Source organism: Pygocentrus nattereri, chromosome 25, assembly GCF_015220715.1.
Source record: "Pygocentrus nattereri isolate fPygNat1 chromosome 25, fPygNat1.pri, whole genome shotgun sequence".
Classification (NCBI taxonomy): domain Eukaryota; kingdom Metazoa; phylum Chordata; class Actinopteri; order Characiformes; family Serrasalmidae; genus Pygocentrus; species Pygocentrus nattereri.
Window position 1 is genome coordinate 19,212,808 of NC_051235.1, and position 19,071 is coordinate 19,231,878.

Sequence of the window (19,071 nt, forward strand, 5' to 3'; positions counted from 1 at the left end):
CTGATAAGTATATTCAGTTGTTGGGGCTTCTGTGTAATTTGTTAAATATGTTATCACTTTTTTCTGATGCTAAAAAAATGAATAGCTCATAGTAGGAGTGCGGGGGAAAAAAAAGATTCTTAGATGCATCGCGATGCGGACGTGAACGATTCCGAATTGATTCACAAATGTCAAAAAAACGATTTTCTAAATATTTAATTTCTAATATAATGTTGACGGAACTTGGAAGTAGGTAAGTGCAGCGCCGACAGTCTGTGGCGGCACATAAAAACATCTGGATGAGTGAGAAATCCGGCTGCCTCTGCATTAAAGCCAGGTTGGGTCAGGAGTCACAAACAAAATGTTAAGAAGAGCCATTTTGTCCTTTCAGCAAAGTCAAACCACCTTGGCAGGCACAACATTTTATGCCCAGTATATCTCAGTGTGTGCTGATGTCCTAGGGCCAGAAATATATATGAAAACCTGGACTCACTTTGTTCTGATTTAAGTTTTAACTGCTTTCCTCCCTTTTCCATCAGGAAACGTTTCCTCAAAACTAGAACAGTTTCTTGGAAAATATCTCTCAACGTTCGGCTGTTTTACGAAGCTCAAGTCACTTCTTATTTGAATTTTCCCGTTCCACCTTAAATTCTGCATGAGACGCCGAATGTAACCGCCGGAACTTTTTAGAGACAGTCTCTCATGGATTTAACACACCAGAAAACCAAGTGCGCTGCTTATATATGCGAATAAGTCCATTCATCTCTAAATGCTTGTCTTAATCTTTGCCTTTTTGTAGTTACTCACTTGGTGAGACTTTGTTGCTCTGACCTGTAGTCACGGCAGTCACGGCAGTTCTCAGTCGTTGAGAAACAGGGTTTTAGCACTATGCTGCATACGGTGGAGATTCAGCGGATTCAGTGGAGACATCACTTCCATTTGATTTATTAATAAAAGATATTGGAAGTAAATTCATTATAGATCATTACAAATACTTGGCTTTAAAAGTACCAAGTCCTCAGTAAGGAAAAAAAAATCATGTATAGAAAAAAAACAATGCATCAAGATGCATCAATAATAGTTTTATAATCGCATCGCAGCCCCCTGAATCGTAATTGAGTCCCCACCCTTAGCTCATAGTGATTGGCCTTTTCGACTGGACATTAAATAAATTAAGGATTGAGTATTGACTTTTGCACTGTACTGTACTTATGTGGTTAAAGTGTTATAATATATTAAAACTTTTTTTCTATTATAGCGGCTGCAGGACAATAAGCCTTGTGAATAAAACGGCAAGAATTCAGACAGTAAAAATTGTTGGGGTAGAGATAAACTGGAATTGATTTCTCTACTCCACAAAAAAAGTACATATCACAAAATCTGTGCAGACACCCAAGTCTCCATAGCTCATACCTGAAAAGCTCTGTAGATGACCCTAGACATAAAAACATACATAAAGACCTGTATACAAAACAGGTGCTGTAAATAGAAACAAGCTTTTTATCAAAGGAAATAAAAAGAAACAAATAAAAAAACTCTTTGTATTAGTTCACTTTATCAGCTGAAATGTACAGAAACTTCATGGCTGAAAACCTGTTCTTCATGACTTATGCCTCAAACACATTTTCATTCCAAAACAATCAGCTGAGTGAAAGAGTGCAGAGCTCTTTATTAAAAGACACACACAACTGAATGATAGAGATGGGACGACAAGACTAAAATGACATTTATGTACAAAAAATAACAACAAAAGTTTTTCATGAATTTCTTTACAATAAGAACAAACTGAGAAGTAACTAAGCATAAAATCATTACAACTTTAATTCCCACATGGTTTTAGTTCAAAACATTGACATCTATGTACAGTTATTTTAATGGTTTTGATCCTACATTTTTGTCATGACTCACTACATACAATAGAGTCAAGTTTAAAGTCTTACGATTTACACCCTTACAAGATCTTGCCTTTTGTATTCTCCTCACAAAGTCCTGTAAGGCAGATGTATGTGTATGTGAGTGGGAGAGAGATCAGTGCATGAGACTTTAGGAGACGCGTGTGTGGGTTTAAGTGGCTGCGCTGGAGAGATCTCACATCCTCTTGGTGACTTTCTTGAAGAGGGCAGCAGGGCCGAGGAGGGCTGCTTTGGGCTTCCGTGGGCCCAGCAAATGGAGGTTTCCCTCAGAAATGCTGCGTACCACTCTCCTGCTCGGATCATTCTCCGATGACGCTGTACACAGGAGAAAACAAAGAGAACATTCAGAATTTCAATTATGTCATTTGGCAGATGCGCATATACAAACATACTGATGGAAGTGTTTTGCTGTCTACTTATACAGCTGATCCTTATACCAGAGTCCAAGGATACCATAAAAACACCTTCACACTACAAACCAAATAATTATTGCATTGAGTGAAAGACAGGTTAGCATCACAGCTCAATTTTACATAGCTATAGATAACAATGATATTATTAAAAACAACCAAACACAAGAATATGAATTAATACAAATAAACAAAACCCTGTGAGGTTCAATGTGGGGGTGGGGGTCCAATGTGGTTTCCAAATGCTAAAATTGAGAGGGAGAAGGAGTGAGGGAGATCAAGCAAAAAAGGACTGGTCAGAGAGCCCTCATATGTAAGAGTCAGTGGGAAATGGAGGCGATTGTTGTTTTTTTTTTTTTGGCAGAACTTTACACTTAGTTTAACAGCTGTCAGGTGGCCTAGCCCGAACACTTCATTTGCACTTATACAAATGTAACAAATTATGTTGCCTCACAATCAGAAAAAAAATGTCAAGAGGGACAATCACATCTGAAGTAAGGGCCAGTTTTCTGAACAGCTGAACTGACAATGGGTCTCAATTCAAAGAACTTATTAGTGTAGGAAAAGGAGAGAGGTCCCAAGAGGTCTTAAGAGCAGAACAGTTAAGCTGGAGTAGTAGTGAGAGTCGTGCAGATGTACTGCAGAAGAATGCTCACCTCCGAAGCGTCGGACACGTAGTGGTTTGGAGGTATCGGACAGATCACGCTTTATTCGCTTGGGTGCTGCGGCACCCTGAAGACCGTCCAGCCCAGTCTCCTTTCCAGTGCTGGAAGGATACACAGAGTGTGAGCCATTTTAGCTAGATATCAACGATATACACAATGCTGTTCCATGACACGATTCCCCACATATGAATACTAACCAGTTGAGCTTGCGTTTGCCGTGTGCTGCCGACGTCATGGCCATATACGATGGCTTGGATCGACGCAAGTCGAGAAGAGATGGAATCTCCAATCTACAAAATCACACAGCATTACAGTCACAAAAATGCAATCTAGAAAATTTTGTTTAATGACAAAATGGAAAGTACAAGATGACCCAAAGTCACTGTACTGTACAAGCTAATCTTCACAGGTGTAACATGTAACCTGTAGAGTTACTACAGAGGTTAGCATATAATTAATAGTGTACATTGTAGAAAGACACATTTGCAACCAGACATTCATATTTTCAAATAAAAGAGAACATCCCCACAAGAAAATATTGTATTATGGAAAAAAAAAAAAAAAAAAAAAAAAAAAGAGAACCAAAAGGTTTAACACTTGCTTATAAACACCCATATCTGAACTTTTAATTGAGTTAGTCATTCATCTGTGTTTTAGGTGTATTTAATTTAACATACAACATGAACCACAAACGATAACTTTGAGAAACCCAAATTTGTACAAATTTATCATTTTGTTGTTTGGGGGGGGGGGGGGGGGGGGGGGGGGGGGGAACTAATAAAAACTAAACTTATAATCTCCTGCACAACAGTTTGAAACAAAGATTTTTCTGTATTATAAAAATAAAACACATAACTATAAATGTATGCATAGTCATATGTAAAGTTTTCAAACTCCCAGGTGAATTACTAATTTAAATAAATAAATAAATAAATAAATAAATAAACAAACAAACAAACAAACAAATAAATAAATAAACAAAAAAAAATAAAATAAAATAAAAAGTGTATTTAGTTTTCTAAATGGAAATTAGTTTACATGTATTCCACAGGAAACACATATTTGACATTATTTTCAGCAATTTTTTGGTGGGAAAACAAACAGCATGAAATATAAAATAACCTCTGCTCAGGCTACATTATATGCTTTATAAATGAACAACATTGTTAAGTATCCTAAATGACTGAGAAAGAAAGCTGTACTCCACTAATAATGAAGTCATAGTAATATTGATATCCAGCAAGCTTTGTATTTCAAAAGTGGGTCCTCTTGTTCCAAAAAAGGACTAAAAAGTATTACAAAACATTTAAATATATTTTTAGAATCTTTGTAATATTTGAATCCGCAACATTAAGGTTATGTAAAAACAAACTACTCAGAAAAATTACAATGTATTTCTAAGGTGGGATACCCGTTCAACAGAAACAGACGTTGCTCTTAGATAAGGTTACTAAGCTCTTCTCTTACCTTTTGGGTGCCTCGTTGCTGTTGTTGGCTCGCAGCACTTGGAGCTGGCTCAGACCTGAAGCTCCAGCAGGTTCAGGGGATCCAGGGGACAGGATTACGGTGGCGTTGGCTGGGGTCGACTCCTGCTCGCCCTGGCCCACCTCGAAGGTACAATTGGGGTCGATGGAATTAGGAGCTTTGGAGGAGTGTGTTTCGGGTGTGTACTGCAGGGGGAACATCCCCTCCTGTCGCAGCACCTCCTGTAGGGCTGGGGGGCAGCGGGGCAGCGCAGGGCCTGTCCCATCTGAGCCAGGCTTCGGAGGAGACACAGCAAGCTTCCTCCTGATCGGCTTTTTGGCAGGAGGCTCAGCTTTAGCTGCATGCTTCTCTGCAGGGCTGGGGCCTGAGATAGAAGCATATACATAAAATAAACTATGAAACGAATACGTCTACATAATTTTACCAATAAATAAATAAATAAATAAAAACAAATATACTAAACATTATTTTAACTAAAACACCCCCCCCCCCCCCTGTATTAAAAGGGATGCAGATTTTTTTCAACCTTTAAGCTGCAATAAATGACCAATTGGACATTTGTCTTTGAGGTAAGAAAGATTTGTGTACTGGCCTGTTTAAGATCTAACAGCAAAATGTTAATATAGTTTAGTTGTGAATGACACTGATGTTCAGTAGACATGCAAGATATCAGAATCCCTCATATCAGAATCAAAAGAAGAGTGTGTAAAAATGCTGTTATTGGACAGAAGTTCAGGTCTGACTGATATTTCAAAATGATATTTGATATATTTACTGTATTCCAGGAAAGCAAAATGTGCAAATTTTTATATTTTACTTCAGAAATGTGATATTTATCTGTAATACAGGTAGTTTTAGTTGCAATTCCTATATTTTAGCATTTTTTGAGTATTAGCTAGTACTCAACATGTAATTTATTGAAGATGCTTAGTGTTTGTATAAGACCGTCAAAATGCAGCACAACATACATAAAGGAGATTTGCAACAAATGACTATAAGAATATGTAAGCCTGTAGCTTGCAGACAAATGCCAGCACAGAAAATGTGGATGCAATTACACAAACAAAATCTAATCCTTATTAAAGTCTTGTTCCTGGATTTTTTAAGACAATACATATAGAGCGCAGACATGCACCCATCCCTGATGAGTCACACGTTCAGACAGTCTATAGTTCTCCTTACACTTGCGCATTATCATTCGACATATCATATATTCGTGTTCATTCATAGAGGCCATGGCCCCATCCTGTGAACACTCAATAATTCTATAGGCATCCAGTACTGAATAATTTATCCGTGTTCGTCACCTGGCCGAGATGAGTCAGTGTGTAGTGGTGGCAGCAGCACACTTGACTGAAGAGGGGGAGAAAAGGGGTGGAGCTGTGAGAGGGAATGTGTGAGAGACAAAGAAAGAGAGAAAGAAAGAAAGAGAGAGAAAGAAAAAGAAAGAAAGAGAGAGAAAGAAAAAGAAAGAAAGAGAGAAAGAAAGAGAGAAAGAAAGAAAGAGAGAAAGAAAGAAAGAGAGAAAGAAAGAAAGAAAGAAAGAAAGAAAGAAAGGAGCGAGAAAGAAAGAGCGAGCGAGAAAGAATGTGCAAAAACCCAAAAACTCATATCAGGGGACTTATTGTCCAGAGCCATGCTGTTGAAGGCCAGGTGTTTAACGAGCACGCTGACGTGGGTGAAGGCTTTCACACATGCTGTGTGTGGTACGTGTGTGTGTGTGCGCGTGGACGCATAGGGAGGCTCCAAGAAGCTGGGCGCTGTTGGAGAGGTTTGACGTTGGATATTGAGTGGTGAAGTATGCCGGAGCACGTTGCATTCAGGCTGCACATTGACTCACGGAAAAGAGCAAGTGGTGAGGGGAAAGAGAGAGAGAGAACAAATGAATGATCAAGCGGAAATGCAGAAAGAGGAAGTGTGATTGATGTGGCTGAGGCTGTGGCTGCATCCTTTGCTGACCAATAGAGTCACTCAAGAACCTTGTACTGACGGTGATTCAGATAACCTTATCCTGCATTTAGCTTGCACCACACTATCTATTAAATTCTTCATAGTTTTCCCTAAACCTAAAAGTTGACCTAACCCAAACTTTAACTTCATCCCAAAACCTAAACTTTATACTCACCCTGGTCCTAAAACCTAATCCTGCTAATAATCATAACTTTGCTGAGAATCAAATGACTTAACAGATAGGTTAATAGCTTGTACATCTACAGATCATCTACTGAAGCTATGCAAAAGGGAGACTGTAGATAATTGTAAAATGACTAATACATTTGTATTATGTTAATAAATTAAGTCATAATCAAATTAATATCCAATATGCTCCATATATCTACCACGTTGTCTTTAACTAACTTACAACAGAACATTAAGTTGATGTTCTTCTGTTCTATTAAATCGAACACATTCATTAAAAAAAAGGTAAAGTTTATGAATGAGTGATCAATATCGCAATGATTAAAAACAACACACAAAACAGTCCTAGTTGAAACGCTAAGCAGTTATGGATGGTGGTGGGTGAGTTTCAGGAAAAGCAGAGCTCTTCAGAGCCAGTTGCTGCTTGATGCTCTCTAACAGAAAACAGCTTGTCTACGTCACTGCTGAGGCTGACCGACAACAACACACTCTGGCCTGATAAAGCACTACACGCACATATGCACACGCACATGTTGCAGGGAGATCTGTGAGTGTGTGTGAGGAACACAGCATAATAAAGTCAAGGCTGAGGTTGAGAGTGTGTTATTTGGTGTTGTGTGTGCAGTAATTGGTGGCAGAGTGCTCTGGATGGCATATTTCTGGCTGACGGGATTAATACATGCATGAAGTGCTATTTCTGGAGGAGAGAGCCTCGGATTAGGGTCGCCGCCTCACTCTCTCTCCCCCTCATTGTGCCACTGTGCGTCCACGCAGATGATCTGGGAGCGTTTCACACCATACGTGACTGAGCCCCTCTCTCCCCTCCCTGCCCCTCCCTCTTCCGTTGAACAGCAATTTTATGAATGAGACTGAGGAGAAGGGCAGAGAGAGCGGGGTGGGGCTGCAGAGAGAAAAAGAGAGAGAGGCCGCAGACAGACAAACTGACAGAGAGAGAGAGAGAGAGAGAGAGAGAGAGAGAGAGAGAGAGAGAGAGAGAGAGAGAGAGAGAGAGAGAGAGAGAGAGAGAGAAGGAAAAAAACCAAACAGCAGGATAGAGATAGAAGCCACAGACAAAAGGGGGGAAAGGGGGGAGGAAAAAAAACAGGGAAGCAGCAGAGTGAACACGGAATACTGGGAAAAAGAAAGAGGCAGCAGACAAAATAAAAGCGAGAGACAGAAAACGAAAAGCAGCATAGACTAAACAAAGATCTATCCAGACAGAATAAAAGAGATTAAGGAGAAAAAAAAAAACTAAAAACAGTAGACAAAATAGGAGGAGAATAAAATGAAAAGCAGACAGAATACAGAGCAAGAAGCAAGTAGTAGAGAGACAAAACAGTAAGAGAGCAGTAGCAGACTGGTGGTAGTAAAAAGAAACAGAAAAGAAGAAAGACTAGAAAGAAGAATGATGTATAGAGAACAGAAAATGAAGAAACATATGTATAGACTGATTAATAGACTGATATGAAACGCTCTGAATGCTTTAGTAATGCTGTAATGCAATATGGTCAATAAGTCAATAAAGCTGCAGTGAGATGAGACGAGTGTTGTTTATAGTGGTGAAGGTATGACAGATAAATGACTGCCGTGAGTGACGTTTTGAGCTCTGCATCCACAGCAGCGGCTCCAGGACACCAGCGACCTCGTGCACAGACACGTGCGCCTTCCCTTCTCTCTCTCCCTGTGTCTCTCCTGCTCTTCCTCCACTCTCCCTCACTCTCCCTCGCACTTCAGCATGAGTGCAGGTACAGCAGTGTCAAAGTAGTGGGGTTTGGGGATGTGGCAGGTTTTTAAATGGAAGAAAAGTGAATTGGGTTTATTTCCCTTCTTTCCTGCTAGAAGTTATGAGGTCAAATGTTGAGGCAGGAAGAAAAACAGCTTCGCTGGCTGAAGGGCTCAAGCTCCTCAAATTTATCCCTCGGTGACAGATCAACCACAGAATTTTCACAAGCCCAGACTTAAAAAAAAAAAAAAAAAAAAAAAAAAAAAAGTCTAAGGCCTGTGCAGAAGCAGAGACTAGTGATCAAATCGGGATAAATCCACTAGCTGAGCCTTAGTGGTTTGATTAATTTCCAAAGCACGATTTAGATGTCAGTCATATTATGGCTTTTTAAATGGGTCTTGATGTGGAAGTAGATCTTTTCTCCTTGTTATATTTTCTTGTTGTTATTCATTCACTCGGTCTTGTGTTTTTCCTTTCACCCCATGATCCGTCCCCTCTGCTCTGACTGGGACCCTGTTTCCCTGTACTTCCCACAATGTGTCTCAATCAAATGAGGAACACCTGTTCTGCAGCAAATGTCATTATGGCCCATTTACTGTTCCATAACTCACTCCGCTTCCATTCCCCAAAAGGGTCCCTCCCCCTCTCGCTGCCTTCTCATTCTGTTCTTTACCCCTTATATGCAGTAAAAGCTCTGTGAGCGTTTCCTTGAGTCACACAGGACAATGGAAATCAACAGTGCAAAAGAATCAAGCATTAAATCCGATTCCTTTCCTGTGTGGGATTATTTTTATTTCTTCCCTTTTTGTTCAGAGATATTTTCCAATTTTATTGAGGTGATAACCTCACTTTGCATGCAAGTTTTATTTCATGAGCCCCAGATTTGACCTCAACATGAATTAATTGCATTTCCATTTCTTTTTCGTGTTGACTTCGTATCCTATCTAGCTCCCAAACTTCTAGCGGTTCATGCAGCCAAGCTAATTTACATTGTGGGCCTCAAACAAATCCACTAAAACAAGCATCCCTGACTGTTTAGACCGAGTGAGCTGTCAGCTTTCAGGGTGATGTGTGAAGTACAATCGACAACAAAGTGTTTGATCTTTGATAGATCTCTATCTCTTTCACTTTCTCCCTCACTCAGACAGTCAACATGAGTGATGCTGCAGACGCTGGCGGCTGGATTGATGAGTGAAGCTGAGTATGTTGAAGCAGACCATGGGGAACGAAAGAGGCAGTGACAGAATGAAATAGAATAGGAGGATGAAATAGAAGGACCGAGAAAGAGAATCAGAAAAACAATGAGATGCAAAGTGAATGAAAGACAAAAAAAACCCAGAAGGAGAGAAGTGAACCAACGTCCTTCAAAATAAAGAAAAAAGGCTGAACATGTGAAAAAAATAAAATGCCAAGTTAAATCAGAGGGTCGTTTAATTCAACTCCTCTGTAATAAGAGATGCAACAGTCCTTTGCCAAGTGTAGGGTATGGGAGCATTATGAGCCATAATTGTATGAATAAATTCTTTGTTGTGGAGTCCTTTCTGTTCCTTTTACATATTATTGTCATAGTATTTATAACATAGTAATCCTTAGGGTTACATGTCTTTATCTTAAAAAGTTATCTATATTTTTAGTACAGGGTGAACAGCAATCCAATCAAAATAAACTAAATTTACATTCTTCTGTTTGAAAATGATTTGTAATCAACAAATAAGGCTTTAAAATGAATAATAAATCTTAATAAAAATGATGTGATGCTCATTTTTGTATCTGCAAGCATCTATTCAAAACATTGAAATGTGTTTTAGTTTTTTTATAATGGTAGAAATTCAGCTGAACAGGTTAACCAAGTGAATCAACCAGAAAACATCAAGCAGAACAATGTGTGACTAAAAATACATACATTTTAAAAGTTATATTCCACTACTGGAAACATGTGCAGACTAGTCTTTGTACTTTGATACATAATATACATAAATGTTTTAAATAACTAAACATTACTACTATAACACATTTTCATTGCTTTTCTGGGGTCACACCAACTGACTTGGTAAACCGAACCAGCCAAACCAGGACTCAAAAATGACAACATTTTCAGGATTTGTAGAAAAGCTCCCAGCCATTCTTTGCAGGTCACTTGGAGTCTTCTTTATTGGGTGGTGCTCATGTTTTCATTTTAGAAAAATCAAAATTTCATTGAAGTCCTTTTTTTTTGTGCTGCACAGCATTTAAAAAATTCTGAATTTCGAGAGGAAATGTTTTCAACAACTTAACATGTTTTTTTCCCCCCAAAAAAGTTGTGCTAGACTATTTCTAACTCGGAATTTCTAAAAACAGTTGACTTAACCTGCATATATGGTTGGACAGTCACATCACCTGACCTTACACCTTAAGAACCATTAATTAATTAATTTTATTTTAATGCACTGTGAAAATGTAATTACACAAAGGAGGCACTGTAGAATAATGTAATGGCATGTATAGATTGAATTATTTAAAAGGAAAATAAACGAGTTATTGACTTATGAACACAAAACTACACAAAGAAAGACAGAAAAAAAAAAAGTCCAGACTCTAAAGATCTGACTGACTACTTTTATTTAATGGCTGAATAGGCTATTTTAACGCTGTTAAAAAGAACTGTGCATACTGCCGTGTGTGCATATTAAACTTTTTTTTTTTCTGGCTGGACAGTATTTTCGGAGTTTTAATGTGTAAATGATTTGACTTCATGTCATTAGATCATGTTTGAATGTGTCAATACTGCTTATTTTTATGTTTGAATGTATCAACAGTGTTTTCTTTAGACTATACAGCCTTTATTTGCTTAGACAGCAAGAATCAGAGTAAGATATGCACACAAGCGAACAGGCACATTTACCTTTTGGAGATTGAGAAGTTTTGAGTTGCTGGGAGACTCTGCGTGTGTGTTTCTCAGAACCTGAGAAGAGAAAATGCAGCATTAGTTAAGTCTGTCACAAAGCCCAAAACATACATCACTAACAAACTGCAATGCGCACAAATGTACTGTACTGTGAGAAAATCAGAGACCACAGTTCTATCTTTAATTCATAAAATGGCCATTAATTACACGTTATTCATTTTTCAAAGGAAAACAAGGGAAAAAGATGTTTTCAAACCTGGAGTTCAAAAACACTTAAAAGATTAAAATGAGATGCTTAATCATACACCTGGTAGATGATCAAAACTGTCTCCATCAGATAAATAGTCCTTAAACCTTTCATCTTTGAGACACACAAGAAAAATTAAGCTCCACTTTTGCTTTATAGGTGCCACAGGTGCTTCTGTCCATTCTTTCACTGTGAGAAGACAACAACACTAATAGTCTGAGACAACGTGTAGCTGTCAACTTTTAAGACTGATCTTTGAAGGTTTGGACAAATTGAATGCAAAATCTAGATAAAAGGCAAAGTGTGTGCCGTTTTCACTGGAAATTAAATAAATGAAAGTCTCTTTCATTTCTCTTTTTTGCAACGTATGGTACCACGGCATTATTGGAAGACACACTGAGCAGCTTTTATTACTGTTAATTATTTATCCATCTGTATGCTTCTCTATCCATCCATCTACCCATCTGTATTGCCAGTACGGTCAAAGGGGAAATGTTTGAGTCACTCACTGCATGGTGTGCTTTGGTGAGTGATTAGGTGAGAGAAAGACAGGATGGGTTGGAGACAGGTGTGTTCAGGGCACCCATCTGGTTCATTCTTCACTTCTGTGGTTTCCTGGTCGGCCCAAACTACACCTCGCTCTCTCAGCACCAGGTGCTCAAGCTCCTCCTGTATACTCTCATCCGTTGCCGTAGCAATGCCTGCAGCCTTCAGCGCCAGGTACTGCCGGTGGTAGGCAGGAAGCAGGGCATGAACCAGTCTACAAAGAGAGCAAGAACATGAGAGAAAAAGAGGGACATTCATTTATTAATTTCAATTAATTAGTTCCCCACAACTGAAGCATTGCAAAGCTTTCTAGAAAAAACGATTCACTTTAGGGATGGAACGACACAACTTATGGCACTGCATTGAATTGTATACCATTGTATTGCACTGTATCGTATTTTAAGCAGCTTTTGACTGGTGTGTTAAATTGGGGCTAATACGTTAGGAAGGAAATATTAACATTAAAATAACCTCTTTAGCCATACCTTATTAATGCTTTATCAAAAAATCTATTTTAAATCAATCAAATTCAACATTGTGATATTCCATGGATTTGAAATTGAACGCACCCTGCAAATAATAGTTGATAATAGTTTCTAGTTATTTCCAAGATCATGGACACCATGAGTGAAGTGCATGAAGCAGAATTAAAAAGCTAAAAATCTGCGCAGCAGAGGGGAAATCACCTATTTTGATGCACTAAAATGATGCAAATTTTTATATCTGCATATATATTTATAGCTCATTGCATTTTATGTCTTAATCATAGTGTTATCAAAGCTTTCAACTGCCTATTTCAGTTATTAAAATTGTACTGGTCTGATTTTATTATTTGACATTTACTTGTGCCACCTGACTTTTCACACTAATTTCAAATTAGTCATCTATTTAGACACCCTTAGAAAACCTGTCTTAGACATACATTTTGAAATAAACAAACAATATTACAACAACTACATATTTTTATGGTCACACCATTCCAAATTTTAAATTGAGCAATTCTAACCATCTGTGAAATGCATGACATTTTTTCCTAAATTCGTGTCAGGACTACTTGACCTTGGCATTGCACCATGAAGGACTTCATTACGATGCCATACCTTGGCCCCTCTATTGTGAAAGCATGTCAAAATAAAAGGCCTTTGTTTTTGGTTGTGTCACCTGACATTTGAGATAGAAAGATAGTTTTTCAAGTTGAGTATTTTTACTTTGCAACATGGCTTTCCAAGTTTTAAATCATAAAATCATGCAAACTTTAAAAAGTGATAAGTAAATGATCTTTTTTGATAATTTACTTCAATATATCGATATATGTTTGGACAACTGCAGTACCTGACATTTTTAGATTTTTGGAGGCAAAAAGAAACAAATGAATTTCATATGAATGCAATAAAAACGTGTTTCACAAAAAGGGGGTTTTGTTGAATAATTTGTAAGTACGTCACATACTTATTAGATTATTCTCAGGGAACATAATGGACACAAATGCATGTCATGTCAATGACCCATACATGGACAGACAGACAGATAGATAGAAATGAAGTCGCATACATACTTGTGTGTGTACTTGTTCTCCTGGTCCTGCACGTTGATGAGGTAGCTCATGTGCTCGATGTGTCGCTGCAAATCGGAAACCTGCAGCTGAAGCCTATAGCACTGCAAGTCCTTCTTAAGCTCCTGTCCATCCATGGGCGTGGGCACGCACACACACGTATGTATATAATAAAAACAAACAGGACAGGAATTTTGAAAGGGTTAGTACAGGATCTACTAATACATTAGTAGTAAAAAAAAAAAAAGGTTTTTGATGGAGACACTTTGGTGACTACAGCCCATGTACTTACAGATAGCATTTCAACATTATAGTCTTCTCTTTCTATTTGAATAAACTGCTACGGAAAAATCCACTATAAACCTTTTAACATTATAGCCTGTCAGAAACCATGCCATGTCTCCATATCCCAAGTAAGGTCCCTTTTTCATTGCACAAGTAGAATTAAAACAGCGAAGGGGGGGTAAGTAGGGAGGTCAGGCTGAAATTTTGACCTAGCTCAAACCCAATTTCTCAATGGAAATTCTCCAAATCCCCAATTGTCCCCTGCCCTGCAGTTCCTTTTAACAAATACTGGAGGAAAAATCAATTAATTTATTCGGGAACAATCAGAACCATCAACAACACAAACAAAAATAATCCCAGATGACAACAGGTAAAAAGTCTTTATGGTAGGGGGATGAAAAACAAGTGAAGGGAGGGCACTGCACTGAGGTGGCTGGCTTGTTGAGGTGAGAATGAGGAGTTGGTGGGAGGGGGTTTGGGCCCAGAAAGGATCAAACTGCACCAGACCCTTCTCTTTACTGAGAAACCAGTAGAGAGGAGCACCGCCTCAAAAACAATACGACCAAGCACAGACCAGCTGTGATGTGTTTTGGAGTGGCCTTTGTTTTCCTCCACCTCTCTGAGAATGTGCTTTCTGAGGAGTCTGTTAGCCCCCACCTCTGACGCAGAGAGACGCAAACGCGAGTGTATCACGGAACATTTGACGGGCGGGTGCATCGCTAGACTGCTCTACTTCCAGGAAAAGAAGAAAAGGTGCTGGAGGATGAGGAGGAGGAGCAGGAAGAAGAGAAAGTAGTGGAGTAAGGTGTATAGATTCAGAAACGATCTGTGAGAAGGAGTAAAGAGCATTGATCTCTGGGCTTTTTTTTGTTTTGAAATGAGTCATCTTCTGGTGGAGTGATAGAGCTAAAAGGGACAAAGAGCCACAATGGTAGTAGAAATAAATAATAAAAAAAAACAAATAAATAAAAAAAAACCTAAACAAAAAAAGAACAAACATTTTAATCTCAGGGACGAAACTAAAACCAAGCTCCAAACATCTCCATCTCTCCATCTATGCCTACACATAGAGTCAACTTCTTCCATCATCACTTTTCAAGTGTAGTGGCATTTCAACTGCAAATATAACAACCTCTTTGCTGTTCCAATACCAGACATCAAATCCATTAGACATGGCTATGAAGTTTACCCCCGATTAGTGTCAGAAAGCTACATGCTTTGCACTCTGATAACCCACAACCCTTTGACTGCTGTGCTGACCTCTGGAGTTTGACCATTGTGACCGAGCAGCTTCATTTCATTTTCAATGCGGTGCAGCCAACCCTTGTTCTCCTGGAAGCGCCTCTTGCTCTCCTCCAAACGCTGCTGAAGGTGCTGCTGCTGGGACTGCAGAGACGCCAGCTTACGCTCATACTTACAGGTGGCCTACCACAAACATGAAAAGCAGAAACTTTATTTTCTTTTAATCTTTAATGTTCTAGACAGGAATCTGCCTGCTAATTTGTACTTGTAATAGATATTTAGATTTGTACTTGTAATGTAGATATTTGCTGTTGAAACTGGTGTAAACCACAACAGAATCAGAAAAGCTTTCCTATAAGTCTGCCATGCCACACTTAGTTAAGAGGGACTTTTATTTTGAACATCACGGCTTACTGTAGAGAAACACGGTACATTCCACATATCTAAAGAAACACTTGTTTTAAACAAACAAGATTGTCTATAACAAGTTTTATTTCATCAATAAAAACACAAAATGAAATTTAATGTGTATCATGTTTTGAAATGACACACTTCCATTTCAGAGCGATTGTGTCTAAGAGTATCGAACAGCACAACATCCGATTGGTCATGCATGGCTGACACGTGATCCATCTAATAAGGTCAGTATCAGTGTGGATACTGATCCAACATTTTGGATCTGTGCATTATGAGTTGCGATGCAACTTTAAGAACTATCATAATCAAATAACTGCAGAAAATCCAATTTTGGCTGTAATTCGTTCAACATGTTTACAACCACTTAATTTGATACTGAGAAAACTGGCTCTACATGATGCGATGTAATTTAATCTCCTCGACTCAGTGTTCGTTTTAACATTTAGTATTTGACTGGTAAACAGTGATGCAGAATGATATTTGTTTATGTAAATATTTGCTTAAAAAATAAATAGTCATCGGACAGACGTCTAGATTTGATCAATATTTACACTGATATTTGATGCAATATTTACTGTATCCTAAAGAGCAGAATGTGTAGGTGACACTTGCCTACTCTGCTAAAACATACATTTTATTCCTTTCACTGTATTTGCAGCCCTCTAAAAATACACTTTCTTTGCTAATCTAGGGATTCTAAGGATTCTAAGGATCTTGTCCTGCTTTCTAGATTTTGTAAAAGGTCTATGTATTGGCAAATATTTCTGTAAAAATACTGGATGTCAGCATCAGCCCACAATGCCCATACTGGTACTTCCCTATTGGTAAATACTTATTTGTACGTTTTTAGGGGTACAAATTACACATAATGCTGTGACTTCTCACCATTTCAAACTTTTAGTGTTGAACTAATCTTACAGACCTTTAAGACATGCGGCAAAGAAAACGTGACCCAGCAATATGCAAAAGTTTTACAAGGAGCTGTGCACTGCAAAATGCAAATGTACAGTGGCTTGATTGATCCATCTTTTGAAACCCAATAACAAAATGTTACAGGCCTACTGCTATAATGTGTAATACAACCAAGCGTTATGAGCCAATATACTCTCTGTGGAGAGGGAGAAGCTGCTACCTTCTCGACTTTGTCAGGGAAGAAGAGCAGGCTCTGCTGGTGCCACTCTTGTCTGTGACTTAGTCTCATCCGGTTCTCTTTCAGCTGTTTCTCGATGTCCAGCTGTTCCTGGCGCACGAGCCGCTGTGCCTCAAACGCACTGCGCAATGAGTCTGACATCCTGCATGGACACACAAACTTTAGGTTTATTTAAAACAAAACAAAACAAAAAACTAACATCTTAGCATTGCAGCTCAGCACTAATTCCATACAAAGTATTTTGGATACTACTATTATTTAAAATAAATAAATCATAAATTTAACATAAATGCCACTTGACATTCTGTATCCCAGCACAGGAATTTTTTTACAGTATGGCTTACTTTTTGGATCACTGTAGCTAACAACATGCCAAGACAAAGGTATTCGGTATTTCAGCCTGTTACTGAAAGCCTACCAGTACTGTACTGTCAAAATGACTGTGGTATCATTTAATAACTATAAATAGAAACAATGACAAATTTTAATAATCAACATTGTTGACTATGCAGCTGTAGTTCAAACACTTAAAATTTTCGACCAAATATATAATCTTTCAATTCATCCAATCATTTTATTATTTTAAATTCATCAAGTTATTTAGATTTCCATCTCCAATTCCAAAAAACAACTAGCCAATGAAGGCAGGTATTGTAGGTGGGAATTTAGTGCATATTAAAAAAAATAAATAAACAAATAACCTTTACATGGAAGAGAGAGAGAGAGCGAGCGAGAGAGAGAGAGAGAGCGAGAGAGACACACTGGCCATCAGCAGTGTGACGTGGCTGCAGTGGTGCCGCTGCCAGCCTCTTGCATTTGGAACATTTTTCATGTGGCTGGGAGTGTGCCGCCTTTCCTCCCTGCTAAACCCCCTCCCTCCATCCCAGTTGTGAATTCTGATGCCGGTGAATGAAAACGCGTAGGAGTAAGACTCATTCATTCCTCCCTTGCCTCCTACTCCCTCCCTCGCCTGCTCGCTTTTCCCCTCCTCTTTTTCTATTTCTCTCTCAGTGATGCTGCTGCAGCACTTGCTGACGAGCGGCGGTACATGATGAAGCCGGATAGGGAGATGGAATCAGGGTGGGGCGAGCAGGACGCGTCTCAGTGTTATGGTACATTTCCTTTACGGAAGATTGGGGATAGGGAAAATAAATAAATGAATAAAAAAGAGGAAAATAATTAAAGAAACATAGAGGAAAAGACAGAGTGCCATCCTCCAGTCTCAGTGTGTCTGATGAAAAATGCAGAGGAATGGAGACCTCCACCTGTGACGGGTCCTAGGCATTGTTCTGTGTACTCTTACTTATTAATTATTGATGGGTATTAAAAGTTTTAAAAGGCAGAGTTAAAGAGCAGTTACACATTACACATGGCATAAAATAAACAACGACTAAACAAACAAAAACACTGGTCTCAAGCCACAAGCTGCTGCCTGCACATAGTGTTTGCTTTTCTGTGCATGACTGCACAGCTGTACGTGCTAAATGCAAGTACACGAGTGTCCACACACACACACACACACACACACACACACACACACACACACACACACACAGCTTACTTCTCAAATTCAGCTCTCCGTTGGCTGGAGATTGGATTAAGGGTAGGAGGCTCCACCTTCCGCTCCTCGTACTCTTTCAGTTTCTGTTTCAGCAGGATAATCTGCAAACACACACACACACACACACACACACACACACACACACACACACACACACACACACACACACACACACACACACACACACACACACACACACTCTTAGTCTAGTCTCAGCTAACACACACCTCATTGTAATTAGAGCATCTCACCTGTCAAGGGAAACAGACCAGATTTACACAGATACATAGGTAGCATAGGTAATGAGAGCAACAATGAGTCTGTGTTTCTGCTCAAGGCTGATGTCACAGGACATGTAATAGTACGCAATAATAAAGGGTAGATAAAAGCAGCACATAAATCCTTACCTCAGCCTTCTGTTTCTCACATATGACTACATACTGGCCTATATGACTGTCCAGACTAACCACGTTACTCTTCAGCTGGGTGAAAGATAAAAAGAGAAATTAAGCAAATTATAACATTATAATATTTATATATTTATATACACACACACACACACACACACACACACACACACACACACACACACACACACACACACACACACACACACACTCTTAGTCTAGAATTAGTCTTAGTCTTAGTCTAGAATTCCAATGAAGTTGGGACGTTGTGTAAAACAAATAAAAACAGAATACAATGATTTGCAAATCCTTTTCAACCTATATTCAGTTGAATACACTGCAAAAAACAGTTTATCCGTTTGAACATTAAATATCTTGTATTTGTAAATATTCACTCATTTTGAATTAGATGTCTGTAACACATTCCAAAGAAGTTGGGACAGGGGCAACAAAAGACTGGGAAAGT

At 38.7% G+C, this 19,071-nt stretch overlaps 1 protein-coding gene across 1 annotated transcript in view; it reads right to left on the reverse strand.

Moving 5' to 3' along the window:
• Positions 1 to 1,624: 1,624 nt before the first annotated feature.
• Positions 1,625 to 19,071, reverse strand: part of LOC108412789 (kinesin-like protein KIF18A) — a 41,855-nt gene continuing 24,408 nt past the window's right edge. The window contains exons 8-18 of the mRNA XM_037534368.1: positions 18,606 to 18,680; positions 18,199 to 18,299; positions 16,620 to 16,779; positions 15,089 to 15,253; positions 13,547 to 13,668; positions 11,955 to 12,205; positions 11,196 to 11,255; positions 4,435 to 4,816; positions 3,165 to 3,257; positions 2,959 to 3,068; positions 1,625 to 2,207 (exon numbers count right to left, since the gene is read on the reverse strand). Coding sequence (XP_037390265.1) covers positions 2,068 to 2,207; positions 2,959 to 3,068; positions 3,165 to 3,257; positions 4,435 to 4,816; positions 11,196 to 11,255; positions 11,955 to 12,205; positions 13,547 to 13,668; positions 15,089 to 15,253; positions 16,620 to 16,779; positions 18,199 to 18,299; positions 18,606 to 18,680 — 1,659 coding nt within the window. The 3' untranslated portion in view covers positions 1,625 to 2,067. The remainder of the gene's footprint in view (positions 2,208 to 2,958; positions 3,069 to 3,164; positions 3,258 to 4,434; positions 4,817 to 11,195; positions 11,256 to 11,954; positions 12,206 to 13,546; positions 13,669 to 15,088; positions 15,254 to 16,619; positions 16,780 to 18,198; positions 18,300 to 18,605; positions 18,681 to 19,071) is intronic.